General features: G+C 48.6%; 1 protein-coding gene across 6 annotated transcripts; it reads right to left on the reverse strand.

Moving 5' to 3' along the window:
* Positions 1-1,003: 1,003 nt before the first annotated feature.
* gata3 (GATA binding protein 3) lies at positions 1,004-15,912 on the reverse strand. 6 transcript variants are annotated; one of them, XM_061806563.1, is made up of 5 exons: positions 15,233-15,912; positions 13,704-14,375; positions 12,898-13,043; positions 10,836-10,961; positions 1,004-5,128 (listed from the first exon to the last, which is right to left on the reverse strand). In XM_061806563.1, exons 1-5 carry the CDS (start codon positions 15,465-15,467, stop codon positions 5,120-5,122), a joined length of 1,188 nt encoding a protein of 395 aa, XP_061662547.1. In that variant the 5' UTR covers positions 15,468-15,912; the 3' UTR covers positions 1,004-5,119. The 6 variants fall into 6 exon arrangements, with proteins under 6 accessions (XP_061662547.1, XP_061662545.1, XP_061662542.1 ...); XM_061806561.1 differs by lacking the exons at positions 1,004-5,128; positions 12,898-13,043 and adding exons at positions 6,401-7,519; positions 12,780-12,826 and having other exon boundaries at positions 13,761-14,375; positions 15,233-15,909; XM_061806558.1 differs by lacking the exon at positions 1,004-5,128 and adding an exon at positions 6,401-7,519 and having other exon boundaries at positions 13,761-14,375; positions 15,233-15,909.
* Positions 15,913-24,562: the final 8,650 nt, after the last annotated feature.

The raw sequence follows: 24,562 nt of genomic DNA on the forward strand, positions 1-24,562 counted from the left end.
GAGAGGAGGAAGGAAGAGAGAGGGAGGGAGGAAGGAGGAAGGAAGGAACGAGAGGGAGGGAGGGAGGGAGGGAGGAAGGAAGAGAGAGAGGGAGGAAGGGGGGAGAGAGGAGAAGGAGAGAGAAGGAAGGAGGAGGAAGGAAGGGAGGAAGGAAGGAAGAGAGGGAGGAGAGAAAGGAAGGAAGGAGAGGAGGAGGAAGGAAGGAAGGAAGATAGAGAGGGAGGAAGGAAGGGAAGGAGGGAGGAGGAGAGGAAGAGAGAGAGAGGGAGGGAGGGAGGAAGAGGGGAGGGAGAGGAGAGAGAAGGGGAGGAAGGGGGGAGAGAGAAGAAGGAAGGAGAGGAAGGAAGGAAGGAAGGAAGGAAGAGAGGAGGAGAGGAAGGAAGAGAAGGAAGGAAGGAAGGAAGGAAGGAAGGAGGAAGCAAGCTTAACCTCAGCCAACACGCAGACTCGAAGCCCTCATTGGAAACCTTCAACCTCGTTGAAAACCGGAACCCTGGCTTGAAACCCGACAAACCCAAAACCAGGACACAAACATTAAAGTCGTAGCTTGTCTTGGAAGCCTTTTGCAGGTGGTTGCATCGTCACGCGTAAAAAGAATCGGTCGGCGTCGGCATCCGTATTCCCCCCAAGCGTCCGATTGGCGGCCGGCCCAGACGGCAGCGTCAGCAGCCCGGGGGTCGGTCGTCGTCGGTGGGGGTCGGTCGGTCGGTCGGTCGGCCGGTCGGCGGTCGGTCGGTCGTCGGTCGGTCGGTCAGCAGGCAGGCAGGCAGGCAGGCAGGCAGGCAGGCAGGCAGGCCCGGCCGTCTTTTGGGTCTTTGACTGTCGGCAAACGTGTGATCACTCGGCGGGGGGTGGGTGGGGGTGGGGGGATTTCTCTCGCACGCGATCCCTGATCAAATCTCGCCACCAAAAAAAAAGGCAATCACGCGGATCCGTGTTGACTCGCAGAATCGACATTCCTTTTTTTTTTTTTTTTTTTTTGCTTCCGTGAAAAGTTGTCCGTTGTTGTGTTTGTACAGGAAAGCTCAGAGCCAGAGAACGTTAAAAGCTAAAACCAGTATTTGCACTCTGTAAGCAATGTAAAATATGTCAGCTATTTTCTTTTTGCTCATGAAACAACAAAGTATTGTCATTGGAATGAATGCAAGGGTCTGCTCATGCTCAGGACTGGTTTCTGCCCTCCTATCCTGGGATCTTTTGGTTTTGGCTTTTGGTAATCCTGCCCTTTGAGAGGATCTGATTTCGCACCTAGCCTAACATTTTTTTTCTGCAGGGTTTGTGTAATCCTAGACCAGAATACAGTATTTGAGCATTTTTGTTTTGCCTTTTCGGGACCTGAAAATGTTTTGTCGACTACTTGGCTGGGGTTAATTTTAACCTCAGTCTTGATGTGATTTGGTTTGGTTTGTCTTCTCGCCTCAAAGTCTTTGTGTACTGTTTGAGTAATCCTGGACAAGAATCACTCGTGGAATAACGGTTAGCCTTTGATCGGAGTTGCTATCGTGTTAAGACTCTCCGGTTCCAAGCCGATGTCTTACCCGATATGTAATCGTAGTCCGAATGAATTCCTGGTTCACGGTTTCTAGCCTGTCCCAGTTGCCAGCGCTGAACAGCTGAAAGCTTTTTGGTTGATTTGTTGAGTCTCGGGCTTCCCGGTTTTTGACATCTTCTGAGCGAGCCTGGAAGTCTTTCGTCAGCTCATTCCTAGTTGACTCGCTTCGTCGAGTGGACGACAGTCTTTCCGTTCGTAGTTCCGAAGAGTTCTTTGGTAGCTTGCCCAACCTTGTCACGGTAATCCTAGTCCCTGATTTTTTTTTTTTTTATCCGATCACGGGCCCGTCTGTGTCGGGCTCTGGTAAAACTACTTCTTGAGGGCTTTAAACTGCTGCCCTGGCCTCGGATCATCCTTGGACGGAAGGCCTGGTGATCCTGGTCTTTGTCGTCGTGTCTTTGATAGTTTAGTGGCCGCCGTGTCACGTCTTGAAAGGGAACCCTTGAAACGTTTGTCGCTGTGCCCACAAGTAGTCGAGCCCGCAACTTCTGAGGCTGGTCGTTTTTTTGTGGCACGCTAACATTGGCTATGTCATCCATGTTAGCCTTGTGGCCGCTGCGCCTGGCGGGAGAACATTTCCGCCTGTTTTCTGTTCAAAATATACGCCCGAGACACGCGGCCGGGCCGACAAGTTGTCGTCCGACGGGCGAGCGGCTATTGTCGGCGTCCGATCGGGCCGAGGATTTAGGGAACCGCCGAAGGCCCCGCTAATCGGCGTGCTCTTACGTCAACCACGACAAAAAAATAATAATAATAATGAGAATGGGGGTGGGGGTGAAACAGCCGTGACAGTTGTGGTCATGCAAATGTTTGGCGGGCGGCACCAGGTGAGCTGCAGTTGGGGCCTCGGGCCAATCAGGGGGGCAGGCCGCTAAAACGGTAAAACGCACCTCGAGAAAGAGACGCCTCACGTGTTTTTGTTTTGGGTTTTGAACTCATCAATCAGCCGCGCAAGCGGAGCCTTTGGGCAGCTGTCGAGGCGACTGACTGAATACGCACACGCGAAGAAAAATACGCCGCTCGTGTTTAACCTTGAAAGTTACTCGGCTGGTATTTGGCAAACGATGAGCTGCAACCTGAACGGAGGTCACGCATCACCACTCAAGCAGTTTCGTTTTTGGGTTGGTTTTTTTTTGAAAGTTGGAGTCCTGCTTTGAATTTTAACTCGGCAATTTAGTTGAGTTGAAGTTCAGTTTCGGCAAACGTCGTGCAAATGACTTGTAAAATAAATGAACTTTTTTTTTTTTTAACTTGTCTAACGAGGTACTTGTGTGGTTACCTTTGAGTTTTTGGCCACTTCAACTTACTTTTCCAATGAAATCCCGAAACTTTCTTGTTTATGATTAAATAAATAATGATAATCAAATAAATGGTTTTCACTTTCCCATAATGCGACTTTTGGGGTTTTTTTTTTTTTGCCAGTAGGGTTACTGAAAAAAAAAAAGGATCAAAATGTGCATTCCAATTGGATTTGCCGACGAACTGAATACAAACGAGTTGTGGCCCAGCGGGGGGGGTGGGGGGGGGAATATTTGTAGCGCGTTTGTGAGATTTGTGAGATTACAATCGTTGCAGTTTTAAAAATAAAAAACCTCATGACTCATTTTTTAATTGCGGACTTTACTTTTCAATCTAAAGAGTCCGTTGCGAGTATTTGCCGACAAACGGAAGGCAAATCTCGTTTCATGTGAATCTCACTCGAGCGCATCTTATGAATATTTACAAGTTTTGCCTACGAGATGTTTTGTCAAAATTTTGATGAGATTCTGTTGTTGTTTGTTGTTGGTTGACATGACGACGACGTGTGCTAGTTTTGTGCTTCTTTGGCGCGTTGAAGGCAAATTTTTTTTTTTCCCCCGTCTCTCCCGAGGACACGCGATTTCCATCCAAACGCGATTTGGCCGCTCGGAAAACGGACGACGGGCGGCTATTATGCGAGCCGCCTTTGATGTGAAAACCCTGCGAGCTGCAGACTTTTCAATCTGAAATGTTGTTCGACATCAAATCGTCGCCGTTCGCGCGTTTACGAGGCTTTAAGCCCGTCGTCGGCGAGGCCGTCCAAGAAGCCTCCGGGGCACGTCGCTGAAAGAGATAATTATCTTTTATCTTCGTGTTTCGACGGGAGATTACGGTCGAAATTTACGACTGTTACCCTCACAATGGGACGCCACACATGGATTTTTTTTTTTTTTTTTTTTTCCCCTTCTTCCCAGCGTCGCCTCAGCCCCCGAACAAGCGAGGGAACTCCCACAACGCCGCCACGCTTCAGCCTTCAGGTCTTTTCCCAAATGATGATTTCGGAAAAAAGAAAGCAAAAAAAAAGACGACGTAATCCCGTGAATTATCTTTAATCTCCGCCATCGTGCAACGCTCGAAATCGTCGTTGGCGGATGGCATCGCGGCAGAGGAATTGCGCTCGTTTGCTCGTGCGATGGCGTCCTCGCGTACATGAGGTACTCGCGGACGCTTTTGAGCCAGGGAACCCGCGTCCGAGCCTTCATTTTGGCCTTCTTCGGTCTCAGAATTGTCGCATTGTATTGTACACGCCGGGCTGTAGTGGTACGATCTGGAAGCGTAATTTCGATTGACTTTGAAAAGTTATCAAAGTGTTCCGGGGTCGTAGTCGAACCTGCAATGTTCCCGAGTGCCGATCGGCAATTCTGAGTAGATTTGGACAATTGGCGTGCGGGTTTGCTCCAGACTACTCCCAGTCCTGCGCTCAACTTTCAGCCCCTGACATTCGGAGTCCCGCACGAGGAACTCAAGCCGTCCTTCAACTCCCTCTCGACACGAGTGAAGACGGATATTCCCCGAAGTCAGTCCCCGCGCCTACAAATGTGTCATCGCTTTAACCCGAGAGGAAGACTTGTGACGGGCAAGAAAAGGAACCGAGAACAAATCCCGCAGCGTGGAAGACGGCCGGGTCAGATGGAGGCCACAGGGTCCTGACGCGGGGCCACCGGAACCTTCTCTCGGGACCAGAAGCAACTCTTTGATTATAACCTTCTGGCAAAACCGAAGCCTTCTCTGGGGACCGCCATCTTTTCTTGAGCCCGAAACCTACTCTCGGGACCGGTACCTTATTGCAGAACGAGAACTCTCTCTCTCTCTGTCTCTCGCTTTCTGTGGACTCCAGCCTGTAAGGGTGAGATCCCTCTCTCAAAGTTTGAGGCATCTCGGGACTAGAACGGTTTTACTTCCGAGAGGATTCAAAAGAAACTACAGAATATGGGAGATCTTCCTTTGCATCGGTACCTGACCGCCGGGGGTCACACAGAGGCCGTCGACGCCCGACGTGGTGTTCGAACCTCTTGTCGGGACTAAAGCCTCCAGTTCAGGACAGCGTACCAACTCTTGGGACTCAATAACGACAATTTTTCACGATTAAAATCTCCTGGCAGTAGCAGAAGGTTCGCTCTTTTTAGAGCCTGCGCAACAAATGTGTCACCGCGTTCGCCTGAGACGAATACTCAGCAAAACCAGGATTGGGATCACGCGGAGCGGAAGCGCCAGGCGGTCGGGGTCAGTCGCGGGCCACCAGGTCCCAGTGTGGGGCAAAGCTCCTCTTCAATCCCTCTGTACACACACACCACATCATCCCCCTGAACTCGCTACTCCAAACAGGAGCAGATCTCCTCGTCGGTCACGCGGATCCCAGACAAACGACGGCCAATTGCTGCGCCGACACGGCGACGTTACTTCTTCCTTCCTCTCTGCGACGGACTTGGAACCAGTCCGGCGTGGACTCCGCGTCCCGCCCAAAGTCAGCTCGCGAGCCCGAGACTCGATCGCTTCCTCCCACGTTTCAAAAAACATGTTTGCTTTTCCCGAGGACCAAGTGTCCGACCGGCGCGAGAGGAAGCGGGAACGATCGCTCGCCCTCCTCGCCCAAAACCGACCGTGGATCCGGATCACGAAAACTGATTGCTTTGATTTCTCCCCCCCGAGTGAAACCACGAGAAGGCCCGAGCACGCCAACCTCCCTCCCTCCCTCCCTCCCTCACTCGCTCGCTCGCCCGCCCGCCCGTTGTTTGATTTGCGAATGTTTACACGCGCGCTTCCCGTTGAGGTCTTTCCTGTCACGCCCCCCCCCCCAAAAAAAGACAGCTCGAGATCACAGCGCTAACATGTCAACAGAGATTAAACTAGTTTTATTATTTTGAAACAAGGGAAGGAGGCGGGGAGGTGGGGGGGGGACTCGGGTGGGGCTTACCAAACAAAAACAACCAAAAAAAAAAGCAGCCATATTTTACACTAGTGATTATTATTATTATTATTATTATTATTAAATTTTTACAACCATTCAGTCTGCATAACATAAAGAAATAGTTCTACATCTTTGTTTCTTTCATATTTTTGGTACTCTGATGGATTTTTTTTTTTTGTACATACAAATAACAAATACAGGAACTTTTTTTTTTTTTTCCACAATGCATATCATCATCATCATCATCATCATCATCATCTGTCAAGTGTGTGCGTGTATATGCGTGCGTGCGCGCGTGTGTGTGTCAACACAAACTGACAGGCCGAGACTTAAAGCACATCCAAAAATAAAAGGAAAGGCGCAAACGTTCTCTTTACACGGAACGGACTCTTGCGGCCTGCGTGGTCGCGTCCTCGTAGCCTCGCTTGACTTCCCTTTTTCATCTCGTTAAGCGCATTTCATACAATTTGTACAAACGTCACACCCGGAAGTTTTTTTTTTTTTTTTTAATCTTTTTGGATGTTTGTTTTTTTTTTTGCTTTTTGTTTTTTTTTTGCACACAAATGGAGACGCTTATCCGAGGGAGAATCGGATGTACAAGCGGTTTGCGTCCCTTTCCCCACTTTGATTTTATTTTAAAAAAAAAAAAAAAAAAAAAAAAAAAAAAAAAAGAAGAAGAAGATGGACCGAAGATTTTCAGTCGTCCGGGTCAAGGTAGTCCGCAAAAAGTTGAGTGGAGGAGACCGGACCCTTGTTGGTTGTCGAAGACTTTTCACCTTTAGTCCAAAAGGCTTCTTGGCTTTGAAATCTTGAATATTGTGGACTACGAAGTCCGAATCCAAACTTTCACTGATGTCCTTCTGACATGTTTCACGCCAGCGCAACACGTTTGGTCCCGAATGAAACGTGGCCACCGATACGACATTTTGCCAGCAAACGGGCGAAGCGCCGGTCGCTCTTTCGCTAGAACCTAAACTCGGGACTAAAACTGACTCTCTTTGGACTAGAACCTCCTGTCGGGACCAGTCGCTATCTCCTCACAGGATTTGAGACGAGTACAGTCTGTGAGGACTTCTCTCGGGAGTAAAAAGCTCCCCTCGGGACTGGAACCCTCTCTTCAGACAATCTTCATTTTCGGATTTCAAAACTTTTGTCAGGACTAAAACCTACTTTTGGGCCGAGAGGAGCTTGTCTCGTGGCAAAATCCTACTCCTGCAACTTGAACGTACCGTCAGGAGTAGAACCTTGTCTCGGGTTTAGTAGGACTGGGTACCTTCTGGCAGGCGTAAGACCTCTTCTTGGGATTCGAACGTCCTCTCTTCTATCAGGAGAGCTTCGAATCCATCGTAGCGTGGGCTCGTTTCACGGACTCGGCGGAGCGCGAAGAAGCCGTTTGGAGCCGAGGTGACGCGTCCGGTTAGCCTCCTCAATTCAACTTTTGCGACTGGGGTGGGGGGCGGCGGCGAAAGCGGCGTCTAGCCCATGGCCGTCACCATGCTGGACGGGTGGTGGGGCGCGAAGGAGGGGTGCATGGGCGTGGGGGTGCTGAGCATGTGGCCCGAGTGCGAGAAGGGCGGGAAGGACGACATGTGGCGGGAGAGGGCGGCCGGGCTGAACGAGCTGCTCTTGTCCATCAGGCTCTTGGAGAAGTCGTCCATGGCGCCGTCCTGCAGGGACTTTTTGCTCTTCTTGGACTTGCTGGACATCTTGCGGTTGCGCGTCTGGATGCCTTCCTTCTTCATGGTCAGAGGTCGGTTGATCTGCTCTCCACAGGGACGACACAAAAGAGGGCAGGTTAGTATGATGGCGGCCGACGTCGCGATTAAAATTCCCCCTCCGTCTTTTTCCGACAGGATTGATTGATTTCGGTTTTTTGCTTTTCATTCGGCGCTCCGGACGGGGAGGAGCCAAAGAGCTGGCGTCACCCCAGTCAAGTTGCGTTTGGTGATCTTTGGCGAAACGTCAGGAGGTCGCGGTCGCGGGCCGCCATTTGATCGGCTCTCGAAGACTCCGTATTTTGCCTTCCATCGTTCGCAGCGTGCGTTCGTTTTGTTATTTTTCATCAGCTCATCTTTCCACAGGGACGACAGAGACAGCTGGTGCGTTGGTTGGCCACCATTTTTCTCTCGGTGCGAATGAACCGGGCGGGACAGTCGGATGCAATTTTGTTCATGATTATGATTAAGATTACGTCGGCGACCATTTACCATGTACCTGATCTCAACACTGACGTTTTCCCACGACCGCGTGACAATTCGGCGCACTTGTAGGACGACTTCGGCACACTAGTCGGAAGATGGTACTAGTGAGGCAAAAGCACTTTTGTTTCGGCATTTGGGTGCTGGTTTGCAGTGCGTGACCAACGGCTACTACTTGGCGCTAGTCATGCTACTAGTACGGCATGCAGAGTTCATCACGCGCAGTGACAGTGACAAAGTAGTGGAAATTAAATAGTTACTGGTAAGAATGGAGTGGTTCTGGTGCAATGAAGTGTCTCGCGAGTGCCTTGCAAAGAGTGCACTAGCACGCAGACGGACCTTCAGCTGGTTATCGAAGAAATAAATCGTCAAGAAAAGAAAAAAAAAAGAGCTTTCCATAAATGCGATTCCTTGGGAGAATTTTGCTTTTCCAAATGAAGTGTTTTGTTCTGCGTCAGGAGGAAGGAGGGGAGGGAGGTGGAATGGGAGCGGGGCGAGGGGGGGCTGTTATGCGGTGTAGGACGGATTGCGGTGGGGGGTGGGGGGGGGGGGTCTCTGCCTGGCAGCCACCCCCACGGGCCAAGTCCTCCTCGACCGCCTCGTCCCGGCTGCCATTCCGCACTTTAGCCGGGAAGAAGCGAGATGATGGAATTTCGGCTGTGGGCAGGATTATGGTGGGGGGGGTTTGGGGGGGTTGCGGATGAGGCCGACTGGCTTCGTGATCTTTTCCCAGCGTTTCTTCTTCCCGGGGAAATGGGAACGGGGATTTCTTTTTGGCTCTGCCGCGGTCCGTCTCAAACGTTTTTTTTTTTTTCGCTGACTCCAAAAGCGGAGCGGTGGCCGTGATTCCCCCCCCCCCTCCCCACCTTCCTCCGGGGCCCCTCCCCCGCCACTCCACTGATGTGGTTTCGCTGGCTGACACGTGAGTCGGGATTGAGCGACTTTTCTCGGCCCTTTGAAGGCGCGGCCAAGTCGGACACTCCCGTTAAAATGTCAAGATGCGGACAGAATTCACCAATCATTCGCCCAAAATTCGACTTCACGAGTCTCGAGTCGGAAAATGCGATGATCCAAGATATGTAAACATGAACGAAGCCAAAAGATGGGAGATAGTCAACGTCCATGCTAATTTCAGTCGGCTTGTCTATTGCCTTTTCCATTATACGCTAGCCGCGAGCTAGTGCACTTTCGTTGGAGATCATAAAATGTTTCGGTTGAACATCTGGGGGGCTGGTTTGAATATGTATATGTATTTATTTATTTATTTATTTTAGCAGACACCCCCGTGATAACCTGTGAGTTCATCGCAATCTGACCTCGTCCCTGGCGACAACCCGTAAAATGATTTTGCGGGCGTGGTGGAGGCCGTGACGGGCGCTGACCGCCCTTTTTTTTTTTTGGGGGGGGGGGGCGCCTTCTTTCCCATGGCCGGCGTTCGTTCTTATTTTGATTGTCGCTTTTGCAGCTTTACGCCGCCTCCGACTCCCCAGGGCCGTTCCGAACGTGCCAAGATGGCGGGGAATAAAGTGGACAGAGAGAGATTGAGGGGAAAAAAAAAGAAAAAAAACATTTAATGGGATTTTAATTAAGCTCCTTCTTTAATATTCACAAGCGCTCGGCTGCCAATAAAATCATTAATTCACTTTATCAGGCGCGGCTCTGCAGGGGCAATTAGCGCTCGGGGACGTGAAGGGGAAACAAAGATGGGGGCTGGCGGGGGGGCGGTGAGGGGAAGGTGACTCTTGTGCAGTTTCTCTCTCTTTTTTTGTGTGTGTGTGTGTTACTGCTAAGCATGACATTCTCCTGTCCGTTGACGTTGTGCTTATTAAATACACACCAAAAAAAATGTCAACACGTAAACTCGCGTTTTGAGACAACATTATGTCTTTAAAATATGAAATATGAGCACATTTCGCAATGAGATCCGCCATTCAAAAATGTGGTCGACTTTTGTTGTCGTTGTTTTGCTTGTCGAGTTATTTATTTGCACATTGTGTACAATGGCAATATTTTCTGGTTGATTTCCATTCTGCGTGTTGTGGAAGTCAAATGACAAACAAAAAAAAAACAAGAAAAAGTGAAACTTTGGGTTCAATCAAAATCATTCCGAAAAGGCTTCCTCGATTCTTTTTGGACTGTATTATGAAATCAAATGTTTGTCTGGAAAATGTTTTGGGAATTTGCAGCCGTATTAAGAATTGAAAAGAAATCCACCAATCCAAAATGTTCTTGTTTTTGTGTTCACAGCCAATCCATATTTCTTTGTGAATATTATCTACTGAACCGTTGAATTGAACTGATCAATGGCACATTTTGGAGGCTTTCAAGAAACCAATCTGACAAATGTGCGGGCTTTTTTTTTTTTTTTTTTTTTGCATTCTTAGAAAAGCATAAAGCTGCTATCTGGAAAGAAAAACAAATCGTAATGATACCCAATACATAATTTCCTTTTTTTTTTGTGATCTTAACACATTCCACATTTTGCTTCGAATAATACAAAAAAAATAAAATGAATGCAAATTTAGAATTGGAAGATTTGACATTGAACTTCCCATATGCATTTTTTTTTTGGGGGGGGGGGGGGTGGATTACATTCCGAAATTATGTCGACTACATTTTCCAAAGTAAAAGGCTGCCTGCTCATATTGTTGTTTGGTGAGCTTGCAAAGCTTTTGTGTGTGTGTGTGTGTGAGTGACTTTTAAGCGCGTTTCCTGCTTGTCGTCGTCTTAGGCGACCTAACATGGCGTCCGTTGTTTGTTTGTTTGTTTGTTTGTTTTGCTTGCTTTTGGGGACCGCGAACGTTCTGCTAGCCCTGCCTGCGCGCGCGCGATTTATTGCGGGCTGTCCTTCGGACGCTGTTGCTTGAGCTGAACTTACATTGTGCAGCTTGAAGTAGAGTCCGCAGGCGTTGCACACCGGGTCGCCGTTGGCGTTGCGCCTCCACAGCGTGGTGGTGGTCGTCTGGCAGTTGGCGCACGACGTGCCCGCGCGCCTGGCCGCCGACTGCGCGCACACGAAAGCAAAAATAAGGCGGCGCGCCTCCACACAAAAAAATAAAAACACAAAAATGCGTGGCGCTACATTTGTACCAACGCTCCTGAAAACCGCGACAGTCTCCCCCCCCCCCCCCGACTAACCCAAATAAGGCAGCGGGGAGGAACGGAAAAGGAAAAGGAAGAAAAAAAAACAAAAGCAAATGAAGGCGCGGAGGCTAAAAATAGAACAAACGCACAAGCAACATTTGGACGACACGCACACACAAAAATAAGCAGAGACAAAAAGGGCAGCCTTGACACGCAGCAGCCCTTAAAAAAAAAAACAACAAAAATCATCAAAGCCCCCCCCCCTCCAAAAAAAAAGGCCGCCTGGCTCCACAAAAGAACAACAGAAAGAAAGAAAGAAAGAACAACAGAAAGAAAAAGAAGCGGCCTTGACATTTGGATGCGAGCGTGGATTCGCTAATTGGGAGCATGCAAAGGGGGAGGCCGCCATTTGGGGGCTGCAGCGGGCGTTGACCTTCTAAAATAACAACAGCAATAATAATCTCTCGATTGATGGATCATCGACCGAGGACCGTCGACGGGTTTGGCAGTTCAACGGACAAACACGCCCACAAGATGGCTTTCAAAGGGATAGTGACGTCACGCCCGTCTTGCATCCAAATGTGCCAATCGGCGCATTTTCATCTTTTTGTTTTCTTTCTTTTGCGCAAAAGTCCACAGAAAGAAGAACGTCCCTTAACTGACATCCTGCACACTTTTCCTACTTTTCGGCCTCACGTAAATTTTGTTTGAGTCTGGAAAAGGGAGCGAAATCAGGGGTGTCCAAGCTATGGCCCGGGGCCGCAAGGGCCCTGTTTTTTGGGTTGTTTTTTTTTTTTTTCAGCAAAATATATCAATTATTTTAGACATGCTTATTTTTTTTTTGTCCAGAAAGGTACAAATGTTGGCTCAAATATCGCAGCTATGATTGATTTTTTTTTTAAAAAAGTTTTTTGCATTAAGCTTGTCCGCAAAAAAAAAAAAAAAAAAAACGTCAGAAACGTTTCTCAAAACTTTGGCTGCGGACGATGAAGATTTGACACGCAGGGGCGGATCTAGTCGAGGGGGCAAAGGGCAGCGGGCCACCCGCCCTAAACCCACCATTCAACAAAAAGTGTTGATTAGGCGGCCCTGTATTTTGGGGGGGGGGGTTGGAGCGATTTCCAACCCTGCCGCTGTTCACTTTGATTTAGTTTGGAATGTTTAATTTTCAGGGAAACTTATTTGAATGCGCTTCATTTCAACTTGTTGCGCATGATGAAAATGTGTCAGAGTGTCTTCTTTCCAAGAAGGATTTTTTTTTTTTTTTTTTTTTTTTGGTGTTTCAAGGGGAAAGTTGTGATTTTGCAGACAGACGAGCGCCCAAAAACAACATTTACCTCTTTGATGTCTTGGTTGGATGGACAAATAAGCCAGCAGGTGCTGAAGCTTTCAATTTGACTTGGTGAGCGATTTCTTTTATTTCCAAGTGAAGGATTTCGTGTTTCTTGCACGTGTTGCAAAGCAACAATCAAGAAACGCATTTTTCGTCGTTTCATGGTTTTGCAAAAGTTTGGACACCCCTAATGAGAAACGTCTGATTTGAATGCGGTGGGCTGCACGACACTAAATAAGAATCAATGACAGGAGACTTGCAACTGCATTTTTTTCCCTCCCGAAGACTCATAATGATCATCGTAGTAATAATAATAATAATAATAATAAACAGTGCAGCTTTTTTTTTTTTTTGTTCGTTTGTTTGTTTGTTTGTTTGTTTGTTTTAGGATCTGAAAGCAGAGACCTGCACTTGTCGAGTCAATTTCCTGCAGCTAATAGGCCTACTTCTTCCTGGAGAGGGAAACACAGAGAGAGAGAGAGACGCACGTCATCAAGAGAGCCAGCGTGGCGCGTTCACGTACCAGCCGCCGCTTGGGCTTGATGAGGGGCCGGTTCTGGCCGTTCATCTTGTGGTACAGGCCGCAGGCGTTACACAGATAGTGGCCCGTACCGTCCCGTCGCCACAGCGGGGTCGACGTGGCGCCGCAGTTCACGCACTCCCTGCCCTCTGCGGCGTGCGCGCGCGCGCGCACACACACACACACACACAAAAGACACACAAACACGCGCCAGGTCAGTGGAAAAGCGCGCGCACGCGCACACGCACATCATCATCACAAAAGTCAAATCGCGCATGCAGGAATCCTGTCGTCCCCTTCTGACTGAGTTGATTCGATCCCGAAATCGTGAACGCAACACCGCTACAAGAACGACGGCCACAAAGTTACAAACATTTTCCGATTGAAATAAGAATGATCAAAATTGAAACGAAGAGTAGAAATCCTCGCAATTTTTTTTTTTTTTTTAATCGATCTGTGTTGGATGTTGGTTGACGTACGGGTGCGCGCGAGCGCGTTCACGTTGCTCCTCGGTTTGTCTTTCGTGTGTGTGTGTGTGTGTGTGTGTGTGTTCTTGAAAGAAATCAAGCGCAAGAAAAAGTGACGCGATGATGAGAAGGAAGAAGAGGAGGCCTTCTTTAAATGCGCATGATCCTCCAATTAATAATAATAATCCCGATGATATGCATCGACTAATCCATCAGATTTGAATCTAATTAGCGCAATAAAATTGCCGCAATGTATTGAAGGCGGATTAGGAGTTGTTGTTTTTTTTGTGTGGCTCTGCAAGCAAGAGAGTGAGAATGCAAGAGAACGTTTAGTAGGCCTACCTGAACAGGACCTTGTTTTTGGTCTTGTTTTGGAACCATAACTAGAAGAGGACCCACCTATCAGGCTACTTGGTGGGAAGAGGCCTGGCCCGTATTCGGGGACATATTGTGGGTAAGTGGCGATGGGGTGGTGGTGGTGGTGATGGTGGTGCGAGACGGGGGGGCCCGGCCCCGGCCCCGGCCCCAGCGCCGCCGCAGCCACCCCGCGGCCGTGCGCCGTCTCCAGTTTCATGCTGTCGCCCAGCGTCACCTGGTACTTGACGCACTCCTTGTCCTCCGGGCGAGACCCGGGGGGGCCGCCGGAGCCAGGCGTGGACAGGCCCGGGTCCGGGGACACGTCCTTGGGCGGGGTCGGGGGGAAGGTGAACAGGTGCGGGCTGGAGTGGCCCCCGGACAGCGACGACGTCGACGACGAAGACGACGAAGAAGACGACGACGACGAGGTGGACGACGAGGACGACGACGAAGACGACGACGAGGCCGGGGGGTAGACGGCCAGGCCGGCCGGGGAGCCGTGATGGTGGTGGTGATGGTGGTGGTGCAGCGGGCTCTTGGGGAAGGGGCTCAGGTTCCACGGGGACGCGCCGGGGTGCGCGCCCAGCCCCTTGCCGCCGGCCGCCTCCAGCCAAGGCAGCGAGCCGTGCAGCAACGCCGGCCTGCACACTGGAGCACCTGCGTGGGTTGGGGGGGGGGGGGCAGCGGCAGCGGTCGCCTGCGCGTTAGGATCGATCGAGCAGCGGTGCCAAATCTTCCCGCTTGGGGAGAAAAGCAAAGGCGGCGGTGACGACGACGACGACGACGACGATAAACGAAGCCTCTTCTTCCCTGAGAGGCGTCAAAATTATTCCGAAAATTACTCGACGAGAGCAGACGCGGCACAAAACATTTGGGGGGGACAAAAATAATTCGTCTGTTGGAAACGACACGGTACAATCCGCTCGAAATTCACTTTTTCCAAATATGTAGTTCATCGTCATTTTACTGAAAATAAAAATAAATCAAGCGGCGATTGACAATTCGGCGCGTTGAAGTTACAAAAGAGGCCAAATCGGAAAAACCTTCCTTTTTCTTTTTGGCCTTTGCAAAATCTAATTAATCGTTCACTTATTTTTGCAACAATTCCTTTAATTTGTACTGGAAGCCATAAAGAGACTTTGCACTTTGCAGGAGATTTTTATTTCTTCAACAACTTTTCAACCTATGGAATAAATCCAAATAGAAGGGCGCGTCAGTCGCAACCTGGCTCGCCGCTGTAATAACAATAATTGTTAACGATAATAATAATTATTATTACAATAATAAATATTATTATTGTTATTGAATTGTTTTGGGGTTTTTTTTTTTTGGAACGCCCATATATCGACGAAGAATAGATGACAACATATCGGCTGGTCCGACCCCCCCCCCCCGCCCCCCCCAAAAAAAGCGTGCGAGTCGTTCTTTTTGCGCGTTTGGCTTCGTCGTCGTCGTCGTCGTCGCCGCCGCCGCCGCCGCCTCGTCGGTTCGGTTCGCGTTTGGTGGCGACTTACTGTGCGGGGGCGGCGGGTACCTCTGCACGGCCCGCACCGAGTTGCCGTAGTAGGGCGAGACGTGGTTGGCCTGCGCGTCGATGTTGAAGAGGACGTCCACGTCGTCGGCCAGCGGGTACTGCGACGGCTCCATGTAGGAGTGGCCCAGGCCCGGGTGGTGCGAGGCCGGGTGCTGCTCGTTCAGCACGGCCGGGTGGTGGCTCATCCAGCGGGGCTGCTCCGCGCTCACTTCCATCTCGTCCCGCTCCTCTCGGACGTTGTCCGGGGTCCGACAAAAATCCTTCCCGGTCCTGCTCCTTTTTTTTTTTTTTTTTTTTCTTGTTTTTTTTTTGTTGTTGTTGTTTTTCCTTTTTCTTGCGCGCTCTGGTTCGGCCTTAAATGCTTAAATCCGCGCGGCTCTCACCTGCGCACAGGTCAGACAGAGGCGGTTAAGGCGCGGGCGGCGCGTCCTGCCTGCGCGGAAGGCGTCGACGCGTCCCGCATGAAGGAGATCCGCGAGTCGGCCCGAAAGCCAAACAGTCGCAGTCGCTCAAGACCAAGAAGAGGTGACGAGGTGACGACGTGCGCTCAACAGGTTCGCGTGCGTCAAAGTGACCGCGACGCGAGCGAGCGGGCGGGCGTGTTGCAGCCAGCCAGGCCTTCCCACTACCTCCCGCCCCACCCCACCCAAAGCGACTCGACTTGACTCCCTCCCTCCATCCCTCCCTCCCTGCCTCTCTCTCTCTCTCTCTCTCTCTCTATCCGCCTCCCTCTCTTCGAGACCCAAGGCCTTCTTTCCGGATGGCGCCAGGCAGCTCAGTGCAGCAGACAGCTGCGGCGCGACGCAACTTAAGCGGACTGGGGTGGGGGTGTTGGGGGGGGGGTCTGGGGGGCTGGGGGCTTGTCCTCATTGAATTGCAGACGTTTGACGATCATTTGGCACATTTGGAGCGAGAAGGCAGTCCGCTGCGGAAAAGGCCAGCGGCCGGCGCATGCGCGGTGCCGTCGTTCCGCCTCCACTGCGCCATTGCGTCCCCTCGCGGTCACATGACCCCGCGGCCCTCCTGTTCAAGCGCGCGCACTCGCAAGACGAGAGCTGAACTTCAAGGTGACCAAAAAACAAAACAAAACAAAACAAAAAAAAAACGATCCAGCTACGTTGAATTGCTAAATTAGTTTTTTTTTTCTCTCTCGCTCACATCTGCATTAGCAACGTCCAAAAAGCAAAACTGAGACGTCAGTGAGACATCGTAAACACGGATAAGAACAGTTTAATAATAATAATCGTAATAATATTGAGCAAATCCCTTGCCCTAATAGATAATTGCCCCCGGTAAACATGAATTGCAGAAACTTCGTGGCAACGGTGGCAGATCAATCTTTAGATTTATTGTTGCACACAAGGCACAGTCAGGGTTTCATGGGGTGGGTTGTGGGGGCACAAGGTTCCAATTCAACAAACCCCAACGAGCGTGAACTGATGATCAGTATTCTGGTAATCCTGATCGTGCGCGAATATTCAGAATTTGGGGGCGGGACCAGCGCATGCCAAAAAGTACAATTTGCTGACAATTTTCACAAGTCAGATTGCTAATTTAGTCACATAAAATGACTTGCTTGGGGGGGTGGGAAGACTCGCGATTGAATTTAAAGACAATTCCAATAAGAAAGCGCATGAAAAAAATCCTTTAAAATCAGACAACGTCAGCAGAAATTCAATTATAAATTCGCATTACTTGACTTCAATACAAACATGAGCCAAGTAGGTTAAAAAGAAAAATAATCTTCTCATGTACTCATTTTCTCCAAAGAGTACGAATACACACTAAGTGACATTTCATTGGTTGAAATTGCCTTTCAAAATTCTTTACTCAAAACATGTTTTTAAATCTACTTTTCATATTTGTATTCCCATGCAGCGTGCATCAGGCAAACAAAAAACAGAATCCAAGAGCGGCCCACGTGACCTGCTCTAATTTCTGGACGGTGACGTCAGGAGGCTTCGACGCAAATATTAGGACAACAAAATGTCACAAATTTCAAATACACGATCGCCGATTTCATAATTTTGTTCAAATACGGCCGATTATATATATATATATATATATATATATATATATGTATATTTTTTTAAATGAACAAGATAAAAATCATTTGTTTGAGATGTTCAATTTTGTTGAAATAAAATAATTGCAAAATACGATATAGAAACATTTAATCGAAACGTGTTTTGTTTCTGTCAGCTAAATATTTCCTCATTTCTTTTCACAGCGTTCAAAAAATGACATCACGTGAAAGCGTGAGCCACTGTGACGTCATCACGACGCCACATTTCCAGTCAAGCACGCGAATCCAGTCTCAAACAGGTTTATTTTTATTCAAATCCGTCAAATTAATAATAGGAGACGATAAAATGAAATATGCCTAAGGGTGTCAATTAATTCTTTTATTGGTCAACGCGTGATGACGTCACGGCGGGCAGGTTAATGCAACAATAATGCCAGCAATAATCACCGCCCGTGACGTAACACACACACACACACACGCCCGAGAGGAGCAAAATTCATCCACATTAGGGGAGATACATTTTGTATGGCCGTTGTGGACCTCATCCCAAATTATTGTGGATGCAAAAATAAAAAAAAAAAATGATTTTTTTAAACGCTCACACTTGAGTGTGTTTTACAATTGAAGACTTGCAGCCTGCCATCAAATGGGGTGCGCGCGCGAACACACACACACACACACACACACGGAATATTTGTGTCCATTCATTGTGTCGTATTTTTTTTTTTTTTTGTTATTGTAAAAAGAAAATGCAAGCAGTGAACTCCCCTCCAAAAAAAAATGAAACGTCGTGATATGATGAATTATTCGAATTCATGATCGAAATGTAATTGGTACAGTTTGTTCCCTTTTGGGACAGGAAATGTTGTTTTTTTTTTTTTTTAATCTTTCATTTTCTGTTCCTCCACAACGTGTTGACAATTTTATGATCGGAAGAAAAATCATTCAGAATTGGGCAAAATGACTATTATTCCTCCACCCCCCAGGAATGAAAAGAGTAAAAAGAACGAAAGTGTGACTTTGCGTTCCTCGAACAAAACGACGAGGCGTCGAGCGCACAAGTCGAAGCCTTCCTAGAATGATTTGAAATGAAAGTTGTCTTTTCAAAGATGATTTTTCCGCGACCCGAGAGGGACGATATGCGCGCGCACACACAAAAAGGCAATTACTGGACCCCCCCCCGGCGTTGTACAATCAAGCAAACACGACTGACTGAGCGCACAAGACGATTGAACGCCTTTTTGTTTGGATGGCAGGTTTTTTGTTGTTGTTGTTTTTGTTCCGATGTGCAAATTGGGCGTCTCGTATTTCCCCCCCCCTCCCCCTTCCACCCGCACCCCCGCCTCACCCCCTCCCGGTTTACGGCGACGGCGGCGGCGGCGGCGCGGCCATGCAGTCCGGTAAGAGCAGAAGAAAAGCCAGACGGCGTTTTGGGTCAAATTGGCGAGCGGGATTCAGCTGCAGCATAGCATCGCTTTCCTTCCTCCCTTCCTCCCTTCCTTCCTTCCTTCCTCCCTCCTTCCTTCATTCTTTTTTCCCCCTTTTCGCTTTCCCTTTTCTGGTCATTCATGCAAGCTTCGACGGCAAAAGTCGCGGCCGTGACGTCACGGTTCGAAGGACAAGGCGCAAATATGAATGGATTTGGAAATATTTACTGACCTGTTCTGCTCGGATGAGGCGCGCGAGTGACCGGAGAGCGAGATGGCGGTGGCGTGCACGCGCTTCCGGGGTTCAGCGCGTCTCACCACTTGACTCCTTCCCCCCCCCCGCGCCACCCCCCTCCCATACTCATTTTGAATCGCGTTTCTTGTTGTTCTGTCCTCGATTATTCTTTTCGCAAGCCTTTTTATTCTCTTTAAACCTTTTTATTTGCCTCCTGTTTCTTCCTGTTCTGCCTTTTCCTTCCCTTTCTCATTTTTATTGTCAATTTTTTTCCCTTTGAAAATATTTCACATTTCCCGTCGGATTGTTTATGTTTCCCCATTTTCTTATTTTACACTACGCTTTCCTATTTTCTCTGTAGTTGGAATACAACACCACGCAGATCTTTTTTTCCTCCTGAGCCCCCCTCCCCCATTTTTTTAAATTATTTTGTTTTGTTTGATTGCATCGGGATTATTATAATTATTATTATTATCAGGTTGTCTCCTCTTCATCGGTAAATTAAAAACGAAACTCACGCCTCAGGAGGAGCTCGCTGCTCATTGGTCCAAACAAAGAAAACCGAACCGTGACGTCACCCAGAAATATTTGAAATAATTGCCGCGTCATCCGACGTCGACTGATGCGAATGCCTGAAATGTCGCGTTTGAAAGGATTTCACGTTTCCGGGCTGATATGACAATCTGACATTTAAAAAAAATAAGTGTGTGTGTGTATGCGGGGGTAGGGGGGGGGTCATGGCGCTCTTAGCCGTATGTGCTAGCTGTTGCTAGCCGCTTTGCTCAGTAACGTACAAATATTCTGGAAATATGCTCAACCTTCGTCAAAAGATAACATTACAAACGTTAGGGCAAGTTTTCGCTCGTCACAAAATACAAAATCACCACCATGTTTTTTTTTTTATTTATTTTTACAATATTGCCAATTTTCTTTGCTTAAATTCCCAAACCCAAATTTAGGTAAAAAGGTAAAAAAAAAAAAAAAATTATTATTTTTTTTTTTTTTGCTTTCAACGGATTTGAAGCTTGCTGGGGGGATCGTGACGTCACGTTTGGCAAATATGGGCCAACATTTGGCAAATTTCTTCCTCTCGGATTGGAGACGAGATGCGTGCGCACGTTTCGTGATTTTTTTCCGCGTGCACGTTAGCAACCGACTAAATCCTCAATTAATTGCAATTGAAGCCAAATGAATGCGCCCCTTCTTCTTCCTTTCCTCCCTTCACGCGCGCGCGCGCACCCACGAGGCCTCTCATCTGCATGAGTTTCTTTTTTTTTTTTTTTTTTTTTCATTTTCGGAATTAAGTATCTCAGATTGCAAAATGGGATGACAAAATAACACCAGGGGTGCGCGCGCACTGCGACGGGGTGAGAATGATTCATGCGCGGCCGCGCGCCTGCTATTATTAATAAAGTGCTTATTTTTTGGGATGAGGAGAGAAAAAAAAACATTGAATTAAAGCACATTACTCGTCTAATAAAAACGATTACGATTACGATTACAACGAGCGACGAAGATTTGGGATGATTTGCACATAAATGAAAATACATAATATCATAACTATTCTAATTAAATAAAATAGCAATAAATGCGTCCGTGGCGATTATAATTTAAAAACATGAAAATAAAATAAACAGAGACAAGAGATGTAACGTTGTAAATGTAGATTAAACAAATAGATAATCATTGTATTGTAAAAAAAAAAAAATCTGAAGTTTAGCAATTAAAATCAAATGAAATGATTTATCAATTCGTAATTGGAGTGAAAAAAAATGTGGGGGATTGTGCAAAAAGATGAATATCACCAAAATATGAATGTGTCACTTGGCAGCGAACATGGACGACGAGAGTCACTCGCGCGCTTTTGTTCGCTTTTTCAATTCTTTTCCTGTTTCAATGTTGAAAATAAACATGACGAATATTAATATATGTATATATATATAAGGGGAGATAACCTCCCCCACTCTGTGTGCATATGTGGGGGTAGCGGGGGGGGGGGGTGTTACATTTATATTTATTCATTGCGTGTGTGTGTGAAATATTAGGCCGGCGCACGCGGACGCGCACGTTGGTCTTATCAGCGCGCGCACGTCTCCTGCAGGCAGGATCACAGCCGCTGATTAAGAAAGAAGTGCCAAAAAGGATTCATAATCATCGGGAATAATGAATCCTTATCTACGCCGTGCACATTATCAGCCTTTCAGCGCGCCGCCTGCATGGGTTTTCTTTTTTTTTTTTCCCTCCCCCACCCCGACCCCCCCTCCGACATGCAAGCAGGGAGAATTTATTGCATCTAATACATCAGGACAATCAGCCGCATGCCTGCGCCAAGGAATGCTTTTTAGCATCTTTAATTGGGAAAATGGGAAAGGGGGAATCTGATAAAGGACAGGAGGAAGAGGAGAGGGGGCGAGGGGAGGAGGGGGGGGGTCTGGGGTCGGAAGGGGAGGGGGGGGGGCTAATCTCTCCCAGCAGTCTTTGCAGGCCGTAATTAGTGTGTCAATTTCAACCTGAAATTAACTGCGTCGACCTGCCATCTCCAGCGCGCACGCAGCGATTTGGAAGAAGATCATTTACTTCTCAACATTCATCCAAAAGAGAAAAGAGAAAGAAAAAGGAAAAAAAAAAAAAAAAATCATATTTGCCGCCTCCGAAATGACACATGCCGGCTTCCTTGTCGAGTGTGACTCACAAGGTTCTGTTGCTGTTGTTGTTGTTGTTGTTTTTGGTTTCCTGGCAACCGTCAGATGGATATCGTGTCCAAAAAAAGGGGGGGGGGGGGGAATTCGCTCCATGTCAAACAGACGACCCCCCCCCCCCCCCTTCACCCACACAATAATCTACGAGTGGGAGGCGAGACAATCCTCGTGTGGTCTTTTCAACAACAACAGCAGCATTTGTAATAATAAGAAGAAGAAAGATTTATTTTGCGGGAGGTTTGGCCCATCGTGAGGATGGAAGCAAAAGCGAGAGGAGAAAAAAAAAAGGAAAATTCTTGTTGTGTTTCGAGATAGGAAAGTGATTCACAAGTTGTTCTTTTGTTTTGCACTTCCGGTTCACCGAAAATGCACATCGCCTGCCTTCCTTCTCATTTCCTGCAGTGTAAAAACAAAAAGAAATAAACTCCAAACATTGCATTTTTCTTCTTTTGAAGATTTTTTTTTGGAATGAATCTGATGAAACACGTTTGCTCAAAATGAATTTTGGGGCCACTTAAAAATATACTTCAATTATGATTGAGTACAAAAACTGTACGTTCCGACAACCGTCCGGAGAGACCAAACGAGAACGTTTTGAACTTGAAGTCAATCGCCATGGAAACGGCGTCGTCTTGCCTGACGTCATTGGCGTGGGGCCAGCGCGTTCTTTTTCTCCCGAACATCGAGCCCGGTCACTTTTACGTCGCTCGCAAAGCCGACAACGTCAGCAGCGTCGTGAACTTGATGACATTTAGTCAACCGTCTCGGCGCCCGGGTCCAAAACCATCCCAGAGGTCAGACGGTGTCCGGCCTCCGCCTTCTAACACGCAATTAGTTCCACCGACTTGCCGGGCGAGCGTCGCCCGACTCATGGAACGCATCGCGCGACGCAACTTCCCGATTCGACGGCGCCGGGGGCAGGCAAACGCTTCGGATGACGCGCGTGCGGAAATTTAACGTGAATTGACAGCCTTCACCTCACCTTCAAACTATCAGAATACAAAAGAAACCGGTTTGAGACTGGATTCACATTCATCGAGCAGAAACGTTGGCGTCGCTCACGATGTTACGGCGCGAAGCCCCCCGCGTCTTGCTCTCGCCGCGCCCGGCGTCTTTCCAGGAAAGCGACTTTTGATTGACGGGCCGTCAGCGGGATCATGTTTAATCCCCGACTCATTTCCCCGCCGCGAGATGGGGGACTCAGATGGTTGCCGGGGCGACCCTGATAGCGCTAAACCATTTCCATTTTCCCCAAAGGGGGGCGACGCCCGCGCGGCAAAGGTCGCGGCAAAGTCGCTCGAGGGCGACACGTTAGCGACGGGCGGCGTCGCCGGAGCTTTGGATGGCGTCGGCGCACGTCGCGTTTCGCCAACTACGCTGCCGGTCTTTCAAACACTAGCGAGTGTGCACAGGCGCCGAGGCGAGAGAGAACTTCGGTCCGGGTCGGACCCCGACGGGAACGAGCGCCGTTGCTATTTGCACATCTGCCCGAGTCGCACCTGCGCCATCGGCACAATCGACATCGTCCCAGATTTCCGTGCAACTCGCCTCGTTTTCAACCGCATCCGTTCTTTGAAATCCCGACGTCATTGCACCGGCATTGGAACTGCTCGAAATGTGAGGAGGAGAAAACCAAAAAGTTCTGTCATTGACCATTTATTGCTCCGTAACTGCTCTGGCAACGTCTTTATTTCTCCAAAGTATTCCGTTGTGGTACTCGTACTATTCCAAAATTTTGCAGGTTTAAAAAAAAAAAAAAAAAAAAGTTAATTTTTGCTCGAGTACAATTCTAACGGAGATCTAATTGATGCTATCTGCAACCCGACACCATCCACATCCCCACAAATGACGTCCGTCCAATACGCGTTCAAAAGTTTTGTTGTTATTAGTTTCCCCCAAAAGGTTTTTGTTCCTCCCGCGGCCTCCGGACTTCCAGGTGAGCGTCTAAGCGGAGTGAGCGGGGCGGCGCGGCGGCCTGCCTGCGCGCGATAAACGCCAGCCGGAGGACGCCCTCGCCAGGCTAACTGGGCTAATGAGGCTAACGATGCTAACGGGCTATCTCGGCGCGGCACATTGCGGAGGACGTCGCCTCACGGGGAAAATTCAAGCGGCGCGACGTTCCAAGCGCCCTCAGATGACGGTGACAAGCTCGGATAAGGGAGACTTTGCATCAATTTAATTTTCTTGCAAACATTTGCAGTGAAAGTAATGAAACTTCCTCGGGGAGGTTGGAAAAGTCAAAGTAAAAAGTAGGGATCCACAAATCCCCCAGTACGGCAGGATTTGACGACAGATATTTGAGAATGAAAACAGCGCTGCAGTGTGGCGCCAACTGGTGGCGAGGAGGATTTGCTCGCCGTTTGCCGCCGGCATCGACGAGTTGGCGTTCACGAGTTACACGATATCTCCAAATGAGGCCAATATCGACACCTCGTATTGGTACTCACAATCCGTGGTTGAAAGTCACCTGAAAATAAATACCGAAGGAAAGTGGGCAAACCTGAAAAACTCAAACTCAAGTACAGCAACTAAGTATTTGTACTCTGTTACTTGCCACCGACATGACCCGCGAGGCCAATTTCTCATCAAATCCAATGAACGAAGCCACTCGCCTTCCTAGCAAAACAAATCCCCTCGCGGGCTTCCTTTCAACCAAAACAACAGCTGGAAGATGAAAAGCGGCAGAGTTAGCGACATGCTAGCAAGTCGCCAGCCGGGGCGGCTAACGCAAAACATTCTCGTCGTCTCTTCTCCGCTCTCCCGATGGGCGGGGCAAAGTCAAGTCGGCGTTTTGCTCGGATCGCCCCTCGCGGCGGCTCCGACGTCGGATCCGTCCCGGATCGCTCGGTCACGGAGGATAAAAAAAGCAAAGAAAAAGACGGCAAAAAGAGATCGCGTACGGAAGCCTCAACACGACACGGGG

This window comes from Syngnathoides biaculeatus, chromosome 20 (assembly GCF_019802595.1).
Source record: "Syngnathoides biaculeatus isolate LvHL_M chromosome 20, ASM1980259v1, whole genome shotgun sequence".
Lineage (NCBI taxonomy): Eukaryota > Metazoa > Chordata > Actinopteri > Syngnathiformes > Syngnathidae > Syngnathoides > Syngnathoides biaculeatus.

Excerpts from the sequence above, each read along its gene's own strand:
- gata3 (XM_061806557.1), bottom strand. The coding sequence starts at position 15,467 with ATGGAAGTGAGCGCGGAGCAGCCCCGCTGGATGAGCCACCACCCGGCC. Across the intron at positions 13,044-13,703 it reads AAAAACAAGGTCCTGTTCAG|AGGGCAGGGAGTGCGTGAAC; the intron begins GTAGGCCTACTA and ends CGCACGCCGCAG. Across the intron at positions 7,520-10,835 it reads TCTACTTCAAGCTGCACAAT|ATCAACCGACCTCTGACCAT; the intron begins GTAAGTTCAGCT and ends TGTGGAGAGCAG.